The sequence below is a fragment of the Pantherophis guttatus genome, chromosome 1 (genome assembly GCF_059756535.1).
Source record: "Pantherophis guttatus breed Tessera chromosome 1, ASM5975653v1, whole genome shotgun sequence".
Classification (NCBI taxonomy): domain Eukaryota; kingdom Metazoa; phylum Chordata; class Lepidosauria; order Squamata; family Colubridae; genus Pantherophis; species Pantherophis guttatus.
Genome location: NC_142063.1, coordinates 297,911,747 through 297,934,617, shown reverse-complemented (window position 1 = coordinate 297,934,617; position 22,871 = coordinate 297,911,747). Strand labels below are relative to the sequence as shown.

The 22,871-nt window shown below is 36.1% G+C and overlaps 1 protein-coding gene across 9 annotated transcripts in view; it reads right to left on the bottom strand.

The window, feature by feature from the left end:
- Positions 1-1,498: 1,498 nt before the first annotated feature.
- Positions 1,499-22,871, bottom strand: part of ESRRG (estrogen related receptor gamma) — a 473,251-nt gene continuing 451,878 nt past the window's right edge. For 8 of the 9 annotated variants that reach the window (XM_060692488.2, XM_034427822.3, XM_034427825.3 and 5 more), the window contains 2 exons: positions 12,543-12,812; positions 1,499-5,471 (listed from right to left, as the gene is read on the bottom strand). In XM_060692488.2, the coding sequence (XP_060548471.1) occupies positions 5,227-5,471; positions 12,543-12,812 (515 nt within the window). In that variant the 3' untranslated portion in view covers positions 1,499-5,226. The remainder of the gene's footprint in view (positions 5,472-12,542; positions 12,813-22,871) is intronic. The other variant, XM_087883184.1, reaches the window with a different exon arrangement.

Genomic DNA, 22,871 nt, shown 5'->3' with positions numbered 1-22,871 from the left:
CCAAGGGTAGGTTTTAGGCATTGGTGGGTAGAATTGGCTATTTTCTGTGTTTCTTCTTTAATCTCACTCTTTACATTCATGTTTCTATTCAATATTTTTGTTGTGAATTTTAAAATTCTGTTCTGTAATTTTGGGCATGATTCACCAAAAAAAGCAAGATAGAAATATATTAAAATACCTTCTTGGCTCAACAATTATTTATTAAGATAGAGGAATATTAAAGGAAGTACAAGATTTCATGAAAGTGGTTTAATATTGTCAACCTTGAAAAAAATATTATATAGAAGTGCTCATTAAAATTGGAAAAGCGCCAGCAACTGTGAATGTATGCTGTTCCATTTAATTTAGCAGCACCTTGAAATTAAAAGTGACATTATTTATCTAGATAAAATTTATTTCAAAACAAAAAACTACATGGATTTTATTATGCCATCTCTTTGATTTATATATTGTTAATTTAACTCAGTCTTGTTTCACAATTATTGTATACTGCATACATAATAATTGTTTTGTCTTGAAGACAAATGCAGAATTGAATATGAATAGAGGGCTGTAGTAGCTTATTAGTACAGTTACATGAAAGATGTAATTTTCTATTTGCCAGTTAATTATGCTAAACTTAATAAAATATTATATCCACATAGGTCCAACTACTGCCAAAGATGAAACACAACAGCAACTTTCCTGCTTTATTATATAAGGGAGAATTATATATAATATACAATTTAAATGAATATACCAATATCATGAGCTAATTTATGATTGGTAACAATTATCAGTAGTGTGACAGAGTGAGGACACAGGGAGAGATGATTGTCCTTAGGAACATACTAAGCCTCTAAAAAATGCATGTCACTGAAAATGAGAAAGGTGTTGAATAAAGGCAGTAGCGCCATATTAGCAGAACAGGGCTCAAGCCTCCAAAATTGTATGATTCCAGAACCTTTCAGAAGCAGATGATGACTCTGTTGCAAAAATTGCAACCTTTCTGATCAAGTACACCATTTTCTATCCCGATGCCTTTAATTTTAAACTCTTTTTCTGATCCTGGAGAAGTGCTAGTGATTATAATTAATAGTCGCCTATATTAGCTATCTTCAAACTCTAAGCAGTCTTACAATACCTTTATGAATGGAATGAATTCAGCTGTTGATGAAATTGTAGATGGTAATAGAATCTTAAAATTGTGAAAAGTTTAACTTCTACGATATTGATAGAAAGATATTGATTTTCAGTAATGTTGCTTAATGTGGAGATGTTTTAAGATTAAGCAAGTGCTTGTCAGAATGAATTTTGTGCCAGTTTGAATATTTAAGTTTGTGCAAAATGACTATACCACATCAAAATTCATTTTGACAAGTCTTTATACAGCATAGGGCCACATTAACTTAGGGGTGTACAGTTTACCACTTTTCTAAAGATGGGGCTTACTGATTTCATTTCTTCATATAAAAAAAAGTAAACGAACAAAAGAAAACAAAATCCACAACACAAAAAATTAAAAGCAATTAAAAGTGGAAGCTTGTTTAATATTGCTCTACCATCATCCTGAAAGGCATAATAATTTGAGTTACACATCTGAACTGATTGGAGTTACAGAACCATTATCTCCTTTTTTTTTGCATTTAACAATATATACAATATAAAATAAATACATTTACACAAATGGACATTGTTTGGAGCACACATTATGATACACATCACAAAAATATACAGTTGATTGCTTTACAGATGTGAAGCCCATCTACAGCTTTAAACATGATTTTTTTTTTCATTTGTGTTTTTACTACTGGTTATTATGCAACTCCTGGATTATAATAAGCAGCTTAATTCGGTTTCCCCCTTCTTTTTGAGATCTTTGCACAATAAGACTGCCATAAAGTGTTTTCCTAGGCAGGTAAACAGAGACGTTTAAATAATTAAAATACAATTACCAACACCCATTTTCTCTTCTATAAGAAAAATAGCAGTTTTAATTTTTTTTTAATATTTTTTATGCTAGCATTTAAATGCAAAATAGTGGAATAAATACAACAATCTGATTTGATTGAAACAAATGTGCAACTTCCAGGAGTCACACAATCATATTGCTTTAAATAAGAGAGAAAGAAAAAAGAAAACAGTAGCCCAGGCTACAATCCATCTGGAATGTCTGCTGCACATTGAATCGAATGGACAAACTGGATGAGAGGGGCTCCATGCCACCGCACCCATTCATTTCAATTGCTTGTGCAGGAGAAATGCTCTATGGATCTTAGGCCCTGAAATGAAACATGTTACGCTAAAACATACACCTCTTGAAATTCTTCCCCAGTTCTTCACTTTAAATAAGTGGTTGTGGACGTTTATTTCAGCAAGGTTTAAGAAGAATGTTATTCTAATGCCTGTGCAGTGTATCTATGTTTCAGTTAACATTTGTACAGCCACGACATATTTGTTCATTGCAGCTCTAAAAATTATTGGAAAAAATAGATCAAATAAAAAAATTACGCTGTGTTCCTTTAACACATCTCATTTCCTCTTAAGTCTTTGTAGATTTGTCCTTCTTTCTGAATACGATGACGGGATATTAACCCTGCAACCCAAGTTCCTCAATGTGATCCAGTGAAAACAATATTTATATTAGATATTTATATATACATATATAATGTAGGTAACACTTGCAACTTAAACCCTGCACAAATTTTCTGGAAAATAATTATTCTCAACTCTTACATATATATATAAATAATTTTATAGAATCATGTTGTTTCTTGCCCCCCCCACACCCACACCCAGGAGTTGTAAAGTTTTACCATTTTTCAAAAGGGACGTCCAATTTCCAAACTCCTATCATACTGTGAATTTCAAGATATTTGGCCAACTGAATGAACTGCTAATGACAATTTATCTAGGACCACATAACAGTTACTTCTCTACTGAGAAAAACACAATCTACAAGAAAATTCCCATACAGCTAATGAAAGATACACAGTTTTTCTAGCACAAGGTTGCTGCAGTGTTAACTGCAGTATTTTGTTTAAAGTACACAAGTAGCGATACTTTTGGAAACGTGTCTGCATAAAAAAAAAAAAAAGACTCGGCAACAACACAGAGCAAGTTAATAACATGGGAGAGATGAAAGCTATATTTACAGCATTTAAAAATTAGACTTACCTATAATTTTGCAATATTCAAAGTTTATTTCTAAGCTATACATATTCTATATTAAACTGTTACAGAAATTATCCCTTGTTTCGAAAATATTTCAATGTGACATTTGTCCGTAATGAGTACTTGGTTGGATTTTGTTTTTCAGTTTCTTAATTATTACTATGAAGAACCTTAATTACCAGAAGGAATAGAATATACTACTGTAGTCTCCTGAGGAAATTTACATCCAATATTGTCTCTAATTCTACCCTGTGTCTATAAGCACACGCCACAAGAATCCAAACACCACAAGAACAAGACAACAGTCCTTGAATGCAACCTAAAAAGTTCCAAAAAGCACAGCAAACATGAAACATTGAGAAGCTGAACTACTTTTCTTTTGTTGGTTAGGAATACAATTTAATTACATTTGTGTACATAGAATAGGTTGTTCACAAAGCACAGGGAGCAGCTACTAACACTGGTGCATTGGCATAGCATTGGAAGGAGATTCCTGTTCCCAGGTTTTTTAGTGACTGTACTTTGGGTGGCTGGGTGGGGGGCCATCTAATTAATTTAAATATTAGATTACACCTCTTAACAGTCTTGAAATTGACCAGCTTTCATGTCCTGACAATAATGGCTGAAAAAGTAGGTATACCAGTTAGGCTGTCTGTTTAAAAATGGCATTTCTACAGTTATATAAAATATAAAGTTTTATAAATTGATAAATAATGTGTACAAGTGCTAAGTTCTAGAGGTTGATCAGAGACTGACTACTCTGATATATATATTTTTTTCCTTATTGCTAGTAGGGTGGAGTAGGGTGGACTTTATGCAGAAGTCCCAGTTTTGTAAATGATAGGCCACCTTATAGAGTAACATAGAATCTCATGGCATAATTATGCTTGGCCATACAGAAGCATTTACTAACTCCTTTTTTAGATTCCTATTTGACATGACATATATAAACTATTTGGAAATGTAGGTGTAATCTGATTTGTTGGTTTCAGTTGGTTACATAGAAACTGGAGTTCATGCAAAGAAATGGGATGTCCTAGACCAAACTGGCACACAACATAAATTGCATCCGTGATAATATGCACCTTCCCTTCAACTATTGCTTGAGTAAGATAAATCCCCACATTAAGAAATGGCTGAAACGTGGTAAAGCTGGTAGAAAAAAAAATCTTCCATTAGTAGTAAGAACTAAAACATTTTTTTTTTTAAAAAAAGAAATATTCCTGCAGGATTCATTTGTCCTTAGTTAAATGTTCATAATTGTTCACGCCAGCACACAAAAAAAGCAGTATTTATCTTTCTTTTCTTTAGTATTGCATGAATGAATAAAGCTCAAACTATTCCCTGAAAAAGTTATATTGTAGCTAACCTAAGAAATAGCTGGAAGACTTGAAAAAACAAGGAAGGAATCAAATGGCTGTAACTGATCTAGATGGAAATGCAATGATAAGGAAGAGCCAAGATGTTGCCGTAGAAGTTGTCTAATTAACGGCTGCTCTTGTGAAACATAATACTGCATTCAGTCAGTTCACCGTGTTGTACTGTACTGTTAGTTACGATGCTTCGCTTTTGATTCCTCTGTCATTGGGGTATGATGATTCCCAAGAAGTCCACTGGCATTATATACACCATATATATATATACATATACATACATACATACATACATACATATATATACACATATACATATATACATACATATATAAAATGTATATATATAATGTATATATATATGTGTGTGTGTGTATATATATATTTATATAAATGTGTGTATATATATTTATATATATTCATATATATATGAATATTTCAGCAGCAAAAGGGGGAAAATTACAAACAAATGAGAACTAATAACATTAAAAGAAGAGAGAAATGAAGAAGGAGAACCTCATCAAATAAGACCAAGACTAAAAAGAGATGCTGCTACTCATTCTTGCTGCTTAATGATCAGTGCAGTCAGTTTCATTGCCTTAAAGTAACGCTAAAGGTTCTTTGCCACAGTTTTCCCATTCGGATGTCCCTCTTGTTACGGTTTCAGCATACCCAACTGAAAGGGCCCAGGATGTTGAGGTCAGACCTTTGCCTCCAGCATTTCCAAAAATAGTTTGTGCATGGGGACTTTGCCTTCCAATTTAATATTGTAGAAATGCTGCACAGCCTTGGTGGAGGTTTGCCTAAGTAACGGCAAAGTCATCAGCATCTTCCCAGCCCGGCGTGGATCTTCCATGTGCTGCCCAGCTTCATAATCCTGCAGCGCCTCATGTAAGACATCTTGAAGTTTCTGGACAGCTTCAACATCTTCTATGTGCATAGAATCTATAAAACAAACAAGAGTTATAGCAGTTTATCATGCCAGAAAGGAGGATTACAGTGCTAGAGCTCTTTTCTATTACTTGAATTATATAACCCCACTTTCAAAAAGCTGTAATTTACATGGATTTAACTACCATTTGCTGAGCTCCTTTACATATGCAAATTAAATAAACTACATATTACCATATTCATCTTCTGAAAAAGAAGATCTTTAGTGTAGTTACAATCATATGATTACTGCCTTTTAATATATCTTGTTTATATAACTTAAGATATAACTTTGAAATCGGCAAGGATAGTTTTAAAAAAGTATCTCATGGAAATGCAGAAAGCTCAGAACAGTAAAATGGTTTTCCACAAGTATATTTCCAAGAAATTGTAACTGCAGTTCCCATGTTGGCTGGGAATTCTAGGAGTTGCAATCCATCATGCCTAGAGAGTCTATTGTCTTGGGAATTTTATTTGAAAGCTTGCCTTCAGAAGTTGTGGGTGCTCCATCACTGAAGGCTTTTGAAAAGAGACTGGACAACCATTTGTCTGAAATGGTATAGGATCTCCTGAAATGATATAGGATCTCCTGCTCAAGCAGGGGGTTGGACTAGAAGACCTCCAAGGTCCTTTCCAACTCGATTATTCTATGTTCTATCCTCTAACACTTAGGGCATAGGAAAGCTGCAAACAAGTGATCTTAAAAGTATCTATGGAACTTTGATCTAAAACCCGTATCCCTTGTGGTCATATTGGAGGTTCTATTAAAAATTATATGATCAAAATTACTTCATTAGAGGTTTCTAACAGAATTAAGGAATTAAAAATTAAATTGTTACACATAATAGTGTCTTATGGGGATTCTGTACATTTAATAATTAATCTGTAACCATTACTTTTAAAATTTAAAAAAGATATTTAACAATTTAATGTTAAAAGTTCTCATCCATAACAGTAAAAGACTACAATTAGGATAAGCCTTGTTATATATTAGAAACTCCTGGGAAGCAGGGAATAAATCACTATTTCTTACAACAGAGAGAATGCTATTTAACTTCTTCATAAATGATCTTGAGTTAGGAGGTCAATGGTGAAGTAGCTAAGTTTGCTGATGGCACCAAAATACTCAGGATGGATTAGAAATCAGAAAAGCTTACACAAAGTAATATCTAAACTTGGTGAACAGGCAGCAAAATAGCAATTAACTTTCAACCTAAGGGTAAAATGATGGCCATTGAGATTAAATAAAAAGACTTAAGTGTGTAGGAAAAACTGACACAGTAGGATTTCAGATTGTCACATATCAATTTTCACCTAATGTGGATAATTAATAAATACGTTTGACCTGGAGGTGGAAAAGGTAGGATGAAAGTTTATTGAATTTGCAGATGAATTTGATAGCCTGAATAACATCCCACTTCTAATTCTATGAATCTCTAAGAACTTCATGCAATAAGTAATTAATTCATGGAATTTGCTGCTAGATGTGATAATGGGATTAAAAATGATTCAGTGACTAAATCATGATAACCATACTGAATCTTTAGAGTATATCAAGTTGTTACTGAATATCAGTTTTTGGATACGACTGAGACAGTGAAACAACAACTGGCTACTTTGAAAAATATAATGCTGGGATCATCTGATTTTATAAGAGACTTCAAATGCGATAAGGCATTTTTTCCAAGTAGCTTATTTTATTGGCTGTGTGTTATGATAAGAATAGTTCAAAAATAGCTGCTGTGGTGTGGTGGTTAAAGTAAACTGTCTATTTGCAGGACCCATCTATTTGGCATCATCATACAGCCCACTTCAGTCTTTAGAGTGCCTCAGAAACTTAAGGGTTTCATGAAACTCCTTGTCACATTTCACATAGATGGGATATCTGCCATATACACCACTAGAGGTGTCCAAAATATTTAAGCTTTAAGCCATTCCGTGGGATGAGAATCCAAAAAATATCTTCCTGAATTTTATGTATAGAAATGAAGATTCTATGGAGAAGAGAATCAGCAACATGTCCAGGACTTAAGCCGTTTTACAGCTTTATCAGTCCACTTTATTACCACCACTTTGAATTGGGCCCAGAAATGAATAAGTAGCGCAAATACTGAAGCACTGTTGTAAATCCTTCTAAAATGGCTGTCCTGTATCAGGAAGTAAGCAAGCTGACACATTCTGCAGTAACTGGAGTTTTTGAGTCATCTTTAAATGCAGCCGCAAGTAGAATACATTGCAATAACCCAATATGGAGCTAATAAGGACATAAATTACTGCCATGGCCCTTTGCACCAGAAATGGCTACAAATAGGGCAAAGGCTCCTATAATACCAGGAGAAGCCATGCATCCTGGCAAAACCCCAGACGGTGGGCCTGTTCCTTCATGGAAAGTTTAACCTCATTAGAGCTAATAATGGTGTTAACAATCCATTTTTTTCCACCCCCCCCCAAAAAAACCCCCCTATATATTTGGCATCCAATCTCATATAATCTCCAAACACCGGGTAAGAGTAACTACAGCATCTTTAGTACATTTACAGGTACAACTGGGCATGGTAACTTTTCATGATATGATCCATGATGTTGGATGATGTGTGTGTGTGGCTTCATGATCTCTCCCGATGGTTTAGATGCTAAAGGACATGGAAGGGTGGGTGGGGAGAGATTGTGTTCTGTGACACCACATAGATGCCAAGGACCTGAATGTTTTTCCTCTATGATTACCAAATAAAATCACCTGTTCAAAAGGAAAAAAAAAAAGGAACCTTCCATCCCAGAGGTAGTCCTGAAGGTTGCCATGGTTGACATTACTGAGAGCTCTAATAGGATTTGGAGGGATGTATTTTCCACAACCAGCTCCCCCCGCCCGCCAAAAAGTTGTCCACTATAGAAACCCATACTATTTCTATCTATACTCTATAATAAGTAATCTGATTAAAATTTGTTGCAATACTTTGCCCAGTTCAAGCTTCTATGTAATTGGTATTCCCACTGCCTAAAATCTTTTCAAATAGGAAGACTAAAATTCAGATATAAATTGTTCAATAGAGCCAGATCCAAGATTTCTTAATCTCAGATTAAGTTGGGATTAAGAGTTGCTTTCAGAGGCATTTGAGATTAAATCACAACTGATTACCCAAACAATTATTTGCATTAGAAAATAGTGTATATGTACAGATGTGTGAACAGGCTGCATCTCAAGGATCACAGAAAGTTCAGTATAAATGACAGGCTGCCTTTTCAGGTTGGAATTATCTATCCTGTTCTATTCTAATGACATCATACAAGCAAACACAGAAGCAAGGACAAGCAAAAGATCGTGGTTACATCGCAGTCACAGTAGTAGTTCAATATAAAAACTAAAAAGCAAAGGCAGAAACTGGAGACGGTGTAAATACTGCAAATAAACACAGGGCAAAGAAATTAAGCAACAGTAGCAGACTGTGAGTAATCATCATAAGTCAAAGATCCAAGACATGAAGTTTAGACATGAGCTGGGCGATTAGGAAATGTTAGGGTTGTTATAGCTGCAGTTCAGCATTGGTCTGTCCCCAACTAAAGAGAAGCAATGATGGATTTACAAGAGCAGTATGCACTCTATTATATTGGCCAGTATTGTTAATAGACCTCACAATCGTCCATCAAAATTATCCTTTGAACTTTGCCTCAAACGGCTGAAGGAAGTGGAGTTTCAACTAAGTGGCTAAAGAAAGAAGTGTCTGCTACATATAAGGAATGCTCTAAAGTGGTCATTGAATAGTTTACTCACATAAGAGTCATAAACAAAATCTGCTACTTCTTGTAGATGGGTAAAACTAATGCAACTGATTGTTAAAAAGTCTCCAGGATGTGTATGCTTGTAGTAACACAAGGGGGAAAAAAAGCACTTTCCCAGAGCCTGAATCTAAACAACCTAAATCTAGAGAGAGGTAGCTTGCTTAGATCAAGGGTCCCCAATCTCCAGTCCACGGCCCCGTACTGTGCTGTGGCCAGTTTGGAATAGGGCTATGGAAGCATGCTCATGAACCTCCATTTGTGAGTGGCAGGCATGCATGCTTGCCACTGGCATAAAACTATCCTCTCCCCCTCTTCCCCGCAGGCCTGCCAAGACGGAAAGGTTGGGCATCTCTGGCTTAGATTTTCTTAATCCAGTGCCACTAGTTAGCCTTTTCAATGTTTGCTTGTAGTATAACTGCTCACCCCATCTCCATATCCCTTCTTCTCCAAATATTGAGTCTTTAGATTATTTTTCCATAGGTAAATCTATAGCTTTTCAAGATGTTGCTTTCATAAAAACCCTAAGCTTCTCCTTTTTAGTGTTCCAATAAGGAGCAGCATTTTAAAGGGTCCAGTCAGTAGGGAAAGATACTATAGATTAGGTGAGCAGAAAGAGTCAGAAATTGCGTGGCAGTTCAGCTGATTGGAACACAAAGTCTTTTAAAAAGCCTCTAGCCTAAAAGTACAAATGTCTGTTTCTTGATGAAATAATTAAAAGCAAACAAACCTGTGAACCTAAAGTCTTCCATTTGGCATTTCCCAATCAATACATGGGAACACTTAGTAAAAGCACTGCGACAGAGAGAACACCTTTTATTACACAGCAGAGTTCACCTGCCTGAAGTAATTGCTACATACATGCTTTAGAAAATATTCAGAAGTGGGTTCCCCCCTCCCCCCATCTTTCTGTGAGCAACCAGAGCACTCACAGATGCATTGGAACTTCTTTTTCCATTTAGCATTTTAAGTACCTAATTAGAAACCTGACATATGAACCAAAGAACACACCAAGTTGTTTTACGTTGTACAAAACCATCAATTATGATTATTACCAATGATATATTAAGAGTATCAGGTGATGGTTTTTGCTAATATCTTCCCTTTTATCAAAATAAGATTAATTGGAGATGGTATGAGGTAAAATGTTTATTTCTGAGCCTCAGAAACGTAATAGGAATTCCTATTTTTGGAGGACACATGAAAAAGCAGCAAGATCTTGTTTTTTTGCCTGAATCCGGGACTTCCAATATTCTGTTCAGTGCAACTAGATTCTTGGATACTCTAGGTTTCCTCTCAATTCAAGAATTGAAAAATTGGGTTCAGGATAAGTGAAACCATTAGAATAACATCTGGATCTCTTTATATACTGAATCAGAGCTACATTTTGGTTTTTCAGACATCCCTTAGTTCTCTTTTAAGTCTTTTTATTTCAAGTTCCAATAAATTGGGGCTATAATACTGGCGATATTTTTCTCACTTTATCTTGTTTTATCTGTTTACGCATGGGTACAATACAGAAGAAGGGGAGGCAGGAAGGTTACTGTTAAATCAGTTCACTGATTTAGAGCACAAAAGAGCATTAATTATTATTGAATCAAGCCAGATGTTTATGCTAAGCTGATGATTTCAGTGAATGTCATTTTAAATCTCTGCAGGTCAGAGTAAAATACTGTCTCAGCCATTTCCAAATGTGCGAAGGTTTGCTGTCATTCAAAATGTTTTTAAAATGTGTATTTTTATACAAACTGTGCATGGTTTCTGACTTATATATTTTATCAGTAAACATAATAAATTATGACAATTATATGAACATCTCATAATGTTTTATAACTTTAATTTGGAGAAAGCTTATCCAAATAAAATGAGAATCTGAGGTGACCACTAGATTGTGTATTATGACAACAGCTGCTTACACCTACGTCAACTGATTAAGTCATTTATATTTCTTATGGATATTTTTTATTCTTCATTTTTGTTTGTTTTTCAATTAAAACTCTAATTAAAATGCAAAATGCTAGATCCCATTATGAAGACAAATCAGAAAGTACAACTTCATTGTTGAAAACAATTTTCCTCCTATCAATCTGAAGATTCATGTGTCAATATTGTAGATGAACTGTTAATTACAAAATCAATTAAAAAATTATTTCTAAAAACAGTCACGCATCCTGGCTCTCGTGGGGACAATTTGGGCAGAAGGCCTCATCTCACTAGGACCGCACCAAATCACAAGTCGTCATCCACAAGTAAGCAAAAGCAATCTGGTTTTTCATTTTTCAGCGCGGCTGAGCCCAGCCTGAGATTGATCGTCACATATGGCCCCAGAAAACAAACTGTCAATACCTTGAAAGCTGCAGAATTTGAACAAATAGCCATCCGCCCATTCAAGCCACTCATTGCATCCCATTTAACAGATTTTATTGACAGTTTCCTTCTTGTAATTAAAGGGAAAACTACTGGCCAGCAACCAAGATAAAGTTCAAAGATAGGGTCAAAACAAAAGCAGATGGAGGGGCACGGTGTGACTGTCAATGGTACATAGCATCAGAGCATGTTATCGACACACAGGTATCTAATGATCGGCACGTCATTAAAGAGGGATCTATCATGAACTTTATGCAAATGCTAAGAAGGACTTAAGACCACAATAAAGTGTTAGAGAGGCACAAAGGAAAAAACAACAAAGAACAAACGATTTTTCACTTATCAAACACTGGCTCACTGCTTCAGCACTTTTAAGTTCAAATGCAGAAAAGAACCTTTTCTTCAATTCTTAGCCCCCTTCTGCACAAGTTACATTAAGCATTTAACCAACTAGCATAAAACAGGCAAATTTGTACAGTTTCTACAAGGTTAAAACATGACTTGCTCCCTTCTCTAATAAAACCAAAGTTCACCTTCGGTATTGAGTTCACAGTGTTTAGTAGCTAGATTGAAGTAGATCATATATTGCATTTAGTCATGGGCCCTTCCATTCTAGTGGGTTTTAGAAGACTGATTAGACTTATCTGGATTATGAAATGGATTAAACAGAATGACATTTATGTTTATTGAAAAGCATCTTTGCTGTTAATACTGCCTGAATTTTACGGCATCTTTTAACCAAATTGGAAACTCAGCATAAACAAATATTTATAATCACAGAACTTCCCTTAATTTGAACTACCTTGTTTCTAGCCATTCAGTACTATTCTGCAGTAGTATGATTAAGAATTTCTTATTTTTAGACAGTTGTATTTAGAAACTGTCATGCAGAAGGTATTAGAGGAAGGGGGAAAATGACATGAGCCATCATGCCAATCTGCCAACCTGAATTAGCAAGCGCGATAGCTTTGAGGGTGACAAACTCTTCTTTCTCCAGCTTCATGCTCTTGTATTTTTTTACCAGTTGCAGGATGGCATTGTTGAGATCAAGAAGGCCTGCTAATTTAGACTGGTCTTCATCCATAATATAGTCTTCAGCATAGACAAGCTCATCCTCAAAGGAAAGTGATCGGTACACTACGCCCAGAATTAAAATCTCCATCCAAGCACTCTGTAGAAGGCTCATCTGGTCAGCAAGCGATAAAGTGGAAAATCCTAAACCGGGAAGGAAAGTACACAGAAACATAATTAAAATTGTACTGGGCCCTCATAATTCTGCATTATAACTTTACCCTTGTGCTCGTCTTTATTATGTAAGTCAGCAATGTGTATTTACAGAGTCTGCCCTCTCAAATCTTTTGTATCAGCAGACATAAAATAGTTAAAAGAAAAGCACTTCAGATAAAAACAATTCAGTATATCTTGGGTTTATTGTAATTTTAGGTAGAGAAGCCTGTTGTATTTTATTCAGTATTTAAGAATGCATTTCCTCAAATAAATTGTCGAGACTTGTTACCCAGATTCAGTAGCATCTAATACGGCCTATATCAAATCTGGAAACAATAATTGTAATAGTTGTAAGAGAAAGAATAAAAGATATGACAGCGCCTGTAATCTTATCTACACTGTTACTTACCACAAAGTAAGCTTCACTGAATTCAGTTACTTCTGCATAGCCTTCATACCATATTTTAAAGATTTCAAGGTCTCCTTTGAAGGCAGTGTGTTTTTAAACAAAAATGGGAAAAATCATTTTAAAGGAGAGGTAATTTGATACCTTAATAGAATTAAGTGATGATCACAACAACCAAGCAAAGTGCTTTTTGAACTTCAACCTCAGTAAGACCTACCCTTTCCAGAAAAGACGCTAATTACTTCTATAATAGCTTCTGCCTCCACCACACTGCTCAAATAGCAGAATGGCACATTAAAGTGCCAAGTGAATAGTAATCACACCATCACTTTGCGAGAGAGAGAGAAAGAGAGAGAGAAAAATATATAATAACACTTCTTAATGAATTTAGGTTTTGCTTTTGTTTCACTATCTCTCCTTTCCTTTTTAATAGGATCACTAAGGGCAAACCTCTTTATAGCCATACCTTTTCAGGCACCTATTTACGGTAGCTGTTAATTTATTATCTCTGCCTGACAAAGCTCCTATCACAGGAGATCCCAGTGAAGGAGAGATTTCCTGGCCTATCCATGAAATATCGTACTTTGCCAGTTGGCACCTGCAACCACCCAGGAGTTAATAAAATCATCAAAGGGGATTAGTCAAGCTTTTCTTAAGGGGTGGGGTGGGACTTAAGACATGTCTAAAGCTCTCTGTGTGCGATTTATGGAGCTGCTCACATGTGCATTGACAGAGATCCTACAGAAAGAACAGGCCTTGGTTGTTGCTGCTCATTTATCTTAAAACACACAAAATTTTGCCAAAACACCATGGTGAAAACACGAGGCACAAGAATTAGACATCAATTTAGATTCAGCCTGCTGCAAAACTTGGAACCAAATGCATTCCGATTAAAAGAAATCAAAAGTCTCTCTAGGCCAGGAGACATGCTTTAAAAGTGATGGACTTCATCGAGACACCGCCTCCATTCCTTTTCATTATTTCTTAATTCTTATTTACATTTTCCATACTGTCTTTTGTTCTTTATTTATAAGAGGACGCGTGTCATGTCCCCAAAAGAAGATCAACCACATCAAAGCCAACCTCTTTGAAAAATGACAAGGGGCTAGCCCCACGCTTCTTATGGAAAATGGAAGGAAATGAAACAGAAATAATAATTTGAAAGGGTCTTAAAATGGAAGGCCTATTTGCAATTAGCTCCAGCCTCTCTCTCTCAAGAAGCAGATGGACAGAGAACGTTGCCTGCAGCAGTGTCCTGTGTGACAGGCCCATTCTCCCTCCCAGACACTGCTGTTAGTAAATAGATTTACACATTCTCCAATCTCCACACATCTTTCTGCCGAATAATTAAAAGCAGGGATGATTAGTTTATTGAGTGGAAGGAGGAACTTTTTTATTGAGGTCCGTCCATGATTTTTATCAGGGCCAGCACTTTTACGGTTGTCATGAGGGTGCAGGCATCCAATTTTTCTTATCTGCCTGATTAATACAAACGCTGTTTCAGGACGCATTAATTAACAGATACAAATCTACGTTCTCATGGAAGGATCAATACAGAGAAGAAAAGAGGCATCAATGTGAATTTAGTGCTGATGATGGAGAAGGCACTCTATTGACATTTACGTGCATGGAAACTTTAAAGTCAGGAGAGCCCTTTGTCCCTACGATTTACAAAGTAACAGTGCTTTTTAACTATAACCATGTTTCACACACTTCAGGGGCATTTAATTAAGCAAATAAATAAATAAAAAAGCAATAAAATCTCTAAAGAGGTTTCAATTTCAATCATTTTCCTTTCTATTCCTCTCAAAGCTTCTCCACTTTCCTGCTTTTTTATTTATATGCTAATTTGTGCATTTTACTTTTTATTTTTTAATTTAAATTACAGTGGGCTTTGCTCGCAATTACAGTAGCTAACAGGCATTAAAACCTTAAAAAGAACCCTCCAATGCTAACTCTATTTCTTTATGAAGGGATATTTGGTCAGACTTTTAAAAAATGTGTAAATGGCTTCTCGTTTCTTCAGTTTTTCATATTTCTACACAATTCCCCAGGACAGCTTTTTCCTCCTGCAGGAAATATGTTGCCCCTAATTGTGAATGAAACATTTTGTCTATGTCAATAGAAAATACACAGGTGTGCACACATGTGCAGTTTCTTCCTTTTTCATAAAAGGAAATAAAATGCAGGAGATAGAATTGTGGAAATGTGGAATTTTTATGCCATGTTCTTTAAGTATGTTTAGTAAAATTGTATTTTATTACTAGGCATTCAATGTAAACCTTTACCCTTGATGGTGGTGGTGATAGAAGGGAGATTTTTTAAAAATACCAGAACTGTTAAAAGTTTAACTTTACATCTGTGTTTTAATTGATAAAATGAAACTTAAAATATTTTTCGGTTGTTTAGAAAAGCAAACAAGAACCACAACAACTTGGTAACATAAGATACTGTTACTCAAAGTTAAAAGGGACTGCAGAATAAACCAATTTAAATATGCTGTACTCTGTGAAAAAATACCAGCCATTGGAATAAAGCATTGTACAATAGAGGGAAAAATAGGCATCCATATTTTCATAAAAAGTGATCTTTTAAAATCATATATAAAATCTCCAAACTTTATATGAACCCATTTCCCATTTAAAATTTTTCAGCCACACAGCCCTGAGCTCTTCCCAAATCTAGAAGATAGTGCTTTGCTAGTGTTGCCCTGAACTTTGAATTTTGTCACACCCGGTCCCTTAATCCCTAGCATTTGACAAGTCATAATTTTAAATGTTCAACTATATTATGGCTTTGAAAAAAAATACATTTCAATACACGATGGTGCATTTTTCCCCCAGTGCAGACCAATTCCATGCATGCTGCTGACAACTTTGATCCCTCTTCATCTTTCTCTTCATGTCAGTGCCATTTAATGTATCTCAGGCATTTTGCTAGCAGAATGGCTCTGTACCTTGACCTGCAGTTAAATAGCATGTTTATTTGCGAGACAGTGTGCTCCGAGTAAACCAGATGACAGTTTGGAATAACATCATTTGGAAGGATTGAAAAGCTTCTCAAGAATCAGGTAGCCAGAGGTCATAGGCTGGAAGGAAGCATGTGCTGTGCCAACCCCTCCTGCCATCTTCTACTTGAAACTCATATATTTGATGGTGATGCCATGGGCACTTGTCAAGACAACCCAGCCCTTTACCCATTCTTTTTCTCGCTTACTTTCTGCCCCTTCCTCCCCCCACCCCAAATCCCCCACCATCTCTCTTTTAGTCTGGCAAACTGATGCTCTTTGCAGTCAACTTAGAAAAAAGGCTAAGCATTTGAAAGTGTGAAGGGCAAAAAATATCTGACGGCTAGTCTTCAAAAATACACTTCCATTTCACAAAGCATAAATGTTTGTTTCCCAAGTCCAGTGTTGACAGAAATAGGCTGCATTGCAGGCATAAGAAGTTAACCCCTACAAGGCATTTTCTTCCACTTTAACGATGCTGAATGCAAACCGCTATCATTCTATGCGGTTTCTTGTAAATAGCCATAAAACAAGGGCAATGATTTGTGGGCTATCTCTCGCCTCTCCCATCTACCTCTCTTCCTCAGTAGATTGCACGGTTGCTATAAATAGAGAGTTTTCAACAAAAAAGGACCTTCCACTTCATTGGTAATTAGAACCTAATGACTCTCCGTTATCACAAAGTATGCATGTGGGGGGGAGGCAAGATAGCAACTTGCCTGATTCTTTCCTTCTGTCTTCATTTCCCTATATTCATAAAGCACTATAAGAAAATAAAATATAGATGGCAACAAAGCCCTTGGTGTTTCTCCCACATAAACCCTCCACAATATTCTGTCTAGTGAAATTAATTCTACTGAAATTACAGTGCATTTGTGTGGCTATATAGTACATATTCTTTTAAAATAGACTGTTTTGTCCATTTGCTTTTCATTTGCTTCTTGCATAGCAGACGTCCCTAAGATAACAAGCCTAAATCATTATCATTCCCAAAGACACTCTTCTACAGTCTGTTTAGGATTTTATAGACACTGGAGGCACATTTGTGGTTTATCTACAGTACCCTTAGCATGCCGTTTAAAAAAAAAAAAACAATTATACTGTTACAAAGCACTGGCAAAATATTATAGTATCAACAATTGGAAAGGAATGCCAGTTGCTGTATTCTCTGCCTTTGTCTCTGATCTTTTCCATTTATTTGAATTCTTTTGTTCCATTCTGGAAATAAAATACACTACAAGCATCTAATACCTATTGGTCACAGTCCAAATCCTCAAAGCGTGCAGAGGATTCCTGCTTTTTTTTGTGAGAGAAAATGCTCTGCGCAGGCACAAATTTGTATTGTGTGCACCACACAATACTTCTCTACTAACAGAATAGGTCTACGTCAATTATAATGTTAGATGTCGTTTAGGTATTTTAAATGATAACTTTCACCAGTTATAGTTTGTCTTGGTTTTTTTCCACTGGAAATGAAAGGATTAAAAAAGAAATCATTTAAATAATAACAGAACAAGTTATTTCAATCCTTTAAATAAAAAATGGACTAAAAACCTTTTTAGATAATTGTCAATAGAAAAATGTAACAGAATCATGCTATTTAGACACTGTTGTATATTATTTAATCTGCCCAAGTGTGTTAAAAAAAAGTAGAATTCTAGTTTTCTGTACAGAAGTTTTGATTTGATACACTATTGACCTGGAAACAATGCAAAGAGTATCTAAGCAGTAGAAAATCAGGAACCTGGTATAAGCACCTTTTATGACAAACAAAGTGTATTAAATAGCATAGCTTCTATGAACTGTAGCTCACTTCATTGGATATATAGCGTAGATATTCTGTTTCATTTTGGAGCTTTCCTGATCTGTTTCTATCAAACTATAACATTTATAAAAAGAAATGAGATTTTAGATAAAACGATATAGAAGACAAATATGAGATTCAGCTTTTTATAAATAATTGTTTGCAATTGGGTCACCAATGATTGTCCGAAAAGAAGTTGTTAGAATTGAAAACATTTATTTTATCACTTGTCCCAACTCAGTCATTGAAATAATTGTGAAATGATTTGTTCTGAGCAGTTCTGTGATTATGTTTCATGTGCTGCATCAGCCAGCTACATTATGCCTAGAAACGTATTTATTTTATGGAAAGCAGCAATAAATTAATCCTTTATATCCTTGGTTCAGCCTCCTTGTATTCAGGAGGGACATCATGAGACTTTATGAACTTTCTAAGTACAAAATTCTAGTTATACAAGAATGGTCCCCTCCTTAAGAGCCCTCAACATTGACACTTTCATCTTCATGTGTCCAAAATGCACATATATACACATGTTGCAAAGTATTAGCCAGTTTTCATGCTTACAATGGTATGCAATTTTGTGTATGTAACATGGTATAATATTTCATGTAACATGCATAATATTGCATACAGTCAGGCACATAATATTGCTCTAAAATTTCTTTGTATAAGCAGGATATATTCCATTTACATTTCAATCACTATTTGATAAGTAAAAATCACCTTCAGACAATTATTATTTAGTAGTTATTTGCCTAATAGTCATTTCTGCATTCTGAAAGTATATCAAAATAAATTGAAAGTAAAGGAGTAGTATTCATCTACAATGTTGTAGGGTAGGGGTCTGGGTAGGGTTGCACCTATGCAGCCTCTCTTCACCCATTGCTTCTGACTCTCCCAATGGTTCATGGAGGAGTTGTGGATCTTAAAAAGGGTTAACAGATGCTTAGAGTGCAGCTAGGGGAAAACTAAGGATGACTCCAACCAGATACAACTTAGAGCCATTATTTTGTGCTGGTAAGGGGGGCAAAACAGCATTATTTATCTGCTTTTATTGCATCTGCAGGGTGTTGCCTCACTACTCTGTTCTGGGTCACTGGGTCCCTTCTGGGACAGGGGAGCTTAGCTGATCATCTTCAGAGTCACATAGAGGAATCTGCCCAGTAGACAAAGTCACTCAGATTTGTTTCCAGCTGGAATCCAGACATGGTGCAAGTCCATGCGGGATGCCCAGGGAATGATCTTGCCCAGTTATCTGGGAACAGTTTGATAATAATAACTTTATTGTCATTGTACGTGTATACACAGTATACCCATACAACAAAATTCACTGATCCTGTTGGACCTGATGAAATGGACAGGGTCCTCAATGCTATCAGTACAACCACCTGTCAATTAGATCCTTAGCCTGCTTGGTTGGTGAAAACTTCCAGGATGGTGACTAGCAGGTGGGTTCAAGCAGTGATAAATTCCTCAGCCCAAAGGGAACATTCCTCTGGCCTTTTAAGGAGGCCCTGGTTTTGCTCTCTTTAAAAAAGCCATCACTTGATTCCCCTGCATTAACAACTTTTGTTCAGTTTTTCCATTTCCCATTTTAGGTGGTTGCTTGGCAGCTTCAGAGGGTTCTGATGAAATATATTATCTGGACCCCTTTCCAGTCAGGACTCAGGCCTGTTTATGGGAGAGAAATGACATTGGTCCTATTTGTTGAAGATTTTTAGCAAGAGAAGGATAGTGCAACCATCATTGCTCCCCTTGATCTTTCAGCAACCTTCAATACCATCAACCACGGTATCCTTCTGGGCAGAATGCACGGTTTATTTTCATCCAACAAACCCAGCATTTTAACCACTGAGCCACCATGCTGCCCTTTAAAGTTGTAGTATGATATACAAAATATTCTGTTGTCTACATTTATCTTTCAGGAAGCACATGATAGAGTTGTACAAAGCTTTAAAAAATTATCTCTGGCCACAAAAGTTTTCATGAAGAATCCATTCAAAGCAAAAACCTTCCACCAATCACCTCTTTGCTGCTTAATTTCAAGGCCTGACTCTTCCAGGTTGTTCCTATAAGAATCAGAGCAGGCTTATGTATATAGACTTCACATTGCAGAATTCTTCTAATTATTACAATTGTCAGACAAGGCTGTAAGATGGTGAAAAGTACTTTACCAACAAGAATATTGATCATATTCTTTGTGTCATATCTTTGCCTGGGAAAGAATTGTATCACCTCCGAGGCATGACACCACTGTTGAAACACAACCAAAGCCATCAACATGGCCAAGGGATTAAATATACTAAAGTATAAACAAACTGAGAGCATAACAAACCAAGATCACCAACACAGCTGCAAAAGATGTTTGCTAGACCTTTGTGATTTCTAGGAAAATCACAGCTTTGGGAGATGAAGAAAATAGGATTTTGGTTACTGGATCTATTGATTAACTAATGTGTCCTCAGTTCAGAGTCATGATCAAACTGTTTGCCTTTGGGATGTGAGTGGTAAGAATCCTCATGAGACAAGGCAGTGACTAGTATTGATCCAAGTTCTTTTGGAAAAGTCTGGGCTGTGGCAGAGCTCAACTGAGCAGTGAAGACAGATTTCCTGAGAGATTTAAAAATTCCACAGAAATGGTCTGAAAAAGTTGTTGCAACAATCCAAATACAACAACAACAATAATTGTAGCTTACATCATGCAACAATACCTTTACCAGCGTGACCAATGCCGTCTCCATACTGCACTGTACTCGGGCCTGAAACCCGATTGGTACGGATCCAGGTAATCCAATTTTTTCCCCTTACCATCATGATTGTAGTTGTTCGGATTTGAACAGTTTTTTGAAACCATACAAGACACCTAATTATTGACTCTTGAGTCTACTGAGCATGTACCAAGTGTAATGTCTGAGCAGGTGAAACATAAACACTCTCTCAAATTCAGTTTGTTTTCTTGGTGATTTCTTGGCACATCTGTGTAGGGTTTTTAAAGCAACAAAACAAAAGCATTTTGCCATTGCCTCTTCTGAAATAGTTCCACTCCCCAGCTTCTCAGTCTAACTTACATCCTGGGATTCACTAGTGATCTTCAAGTAGTAACAAGTTCAATCTTATTTGGGATCTGCCAGACAGTTGACACCTGCCATAGTTTGAACATAGCAATTCTACATTAATTTAAACTGAACTAAGCTTTATTTAGAAGACCGAATCTGACAAAATTCCATTTGCAAGTGAGTATAGAACTTGTAGTTCATCATAACATTCATTCCACATGCTTTCAAATGGGAGATTTGGAAAAAGGCATTTGCTCCTGAGCTTTTTCAAAATCTCTCCATCATCCCAGGTAGTGGAGCAGTAGCTGGGCCAAATTATTTTGTGGTTTTAAGTGGAATGTAGAGGACATCTGTCATCTCCTAGGTTTACTGTATAAATATAGTTAAACTTCCGATTCAGAGACTGAATCTTAACTATTTATCTGCAAAAGAAAGAAGCACCAATTATTTGGGATTATTAATATTAATATTACACCAAGGTTTTTGATCATTTAATTCAGGACATAAATGTTACTGTAAAACCCTTTATCCCAAATATATTCCACACAGAGTTTAAAAGTCCAATTGTGTCATGGTCTATTTTTTATAGTCTAAAAACATGGTTTATATCCCCCTTTCTATTTAAATTTTACCTTCATGGTCCTTTTATCTGTCTTTACATGCAGGTTCATAGAAAATATAAATGGTTTCTAACAGAGACCAGGAAAACCTCTGACCATAAACACCTTTCCAAAAAGCCCCACAGCAAGTGCAACAAAAGAGACGGAGAAACCCAGAGCTTTTATTGCCGCGCGATTTTCATCTCCCTGAAACAAGAGCAGAGAGCTCCTATGGCAATGAAAATGCATTCGCACCGCACGTCCTTCTCAATCCATTAAGAACAACGGATTCTCACTAAGCTAACGTCCACTTGTCAGAAATATCTGCAACAGTGAAGTCATGCAGCAGGACTAAGTAAGGAAGATTCACAGCAATTTAAAAACAGCAACTTAGACATTTACGAACAGGAAAGACGCTTGGCTAGTGTGATCTCTCACTCAGACTGTACAAAAAGGTGTTAATGTAATTTAAATGCCAGTTAGATATATTTCAGGGAACACACAGACACACACCTTCTATTAAGACTTACATAACAAACTTCAGGAAGAACAACTTGGAGAACAACAAGTGTTGGGGAGAAAAGGACAAGGAGGAGTCCCAAATCTGCAGCACTCAAAGTTCATATTGATATATTAAAAGTTGGATAGCTTCATGCCTAAGTCCAGCTGCTGAGGTCCTTTGGATCCTCAAATACCATAAAAGCAATTTTTAAAAATCTATTTGCATTATTTGTTTTTGTACAGAAGCCATTTAGGAAAGGAGGGGGTTACTTCTTCCCCTTCTCTTCAGAAATGCAGATTTCAGGCTAAATATCCCTGCAATGATGCCTATAAACTTAAAATGGCAAAAATTCTTAAAATACCATTGCCTTTTTATAATTTAAACTGGATTATTTTTAACAGTGCCCTGCTAAGTGGAAATTTTCCTACCCAGCTTGGCTGATTTAGATAGTAGGCAGGGCTGGCCCTGATAAATATATCAATGGAGAATTGGGATGGGTGGGAAAACCTGTGGCGGTGGGTTGCAATTGAAAGTTGGAGCAGGGAGACCAAGTTTGCTATCGGGTCTGCATGGAGGTATCTGTATAAATCACCATGAATGGAGTATGAGTCAAAGCTTTTATTTAATTCATTTCACTGCAGTATTTTCGAAGTGCTTAAGACTAAAAATTGAA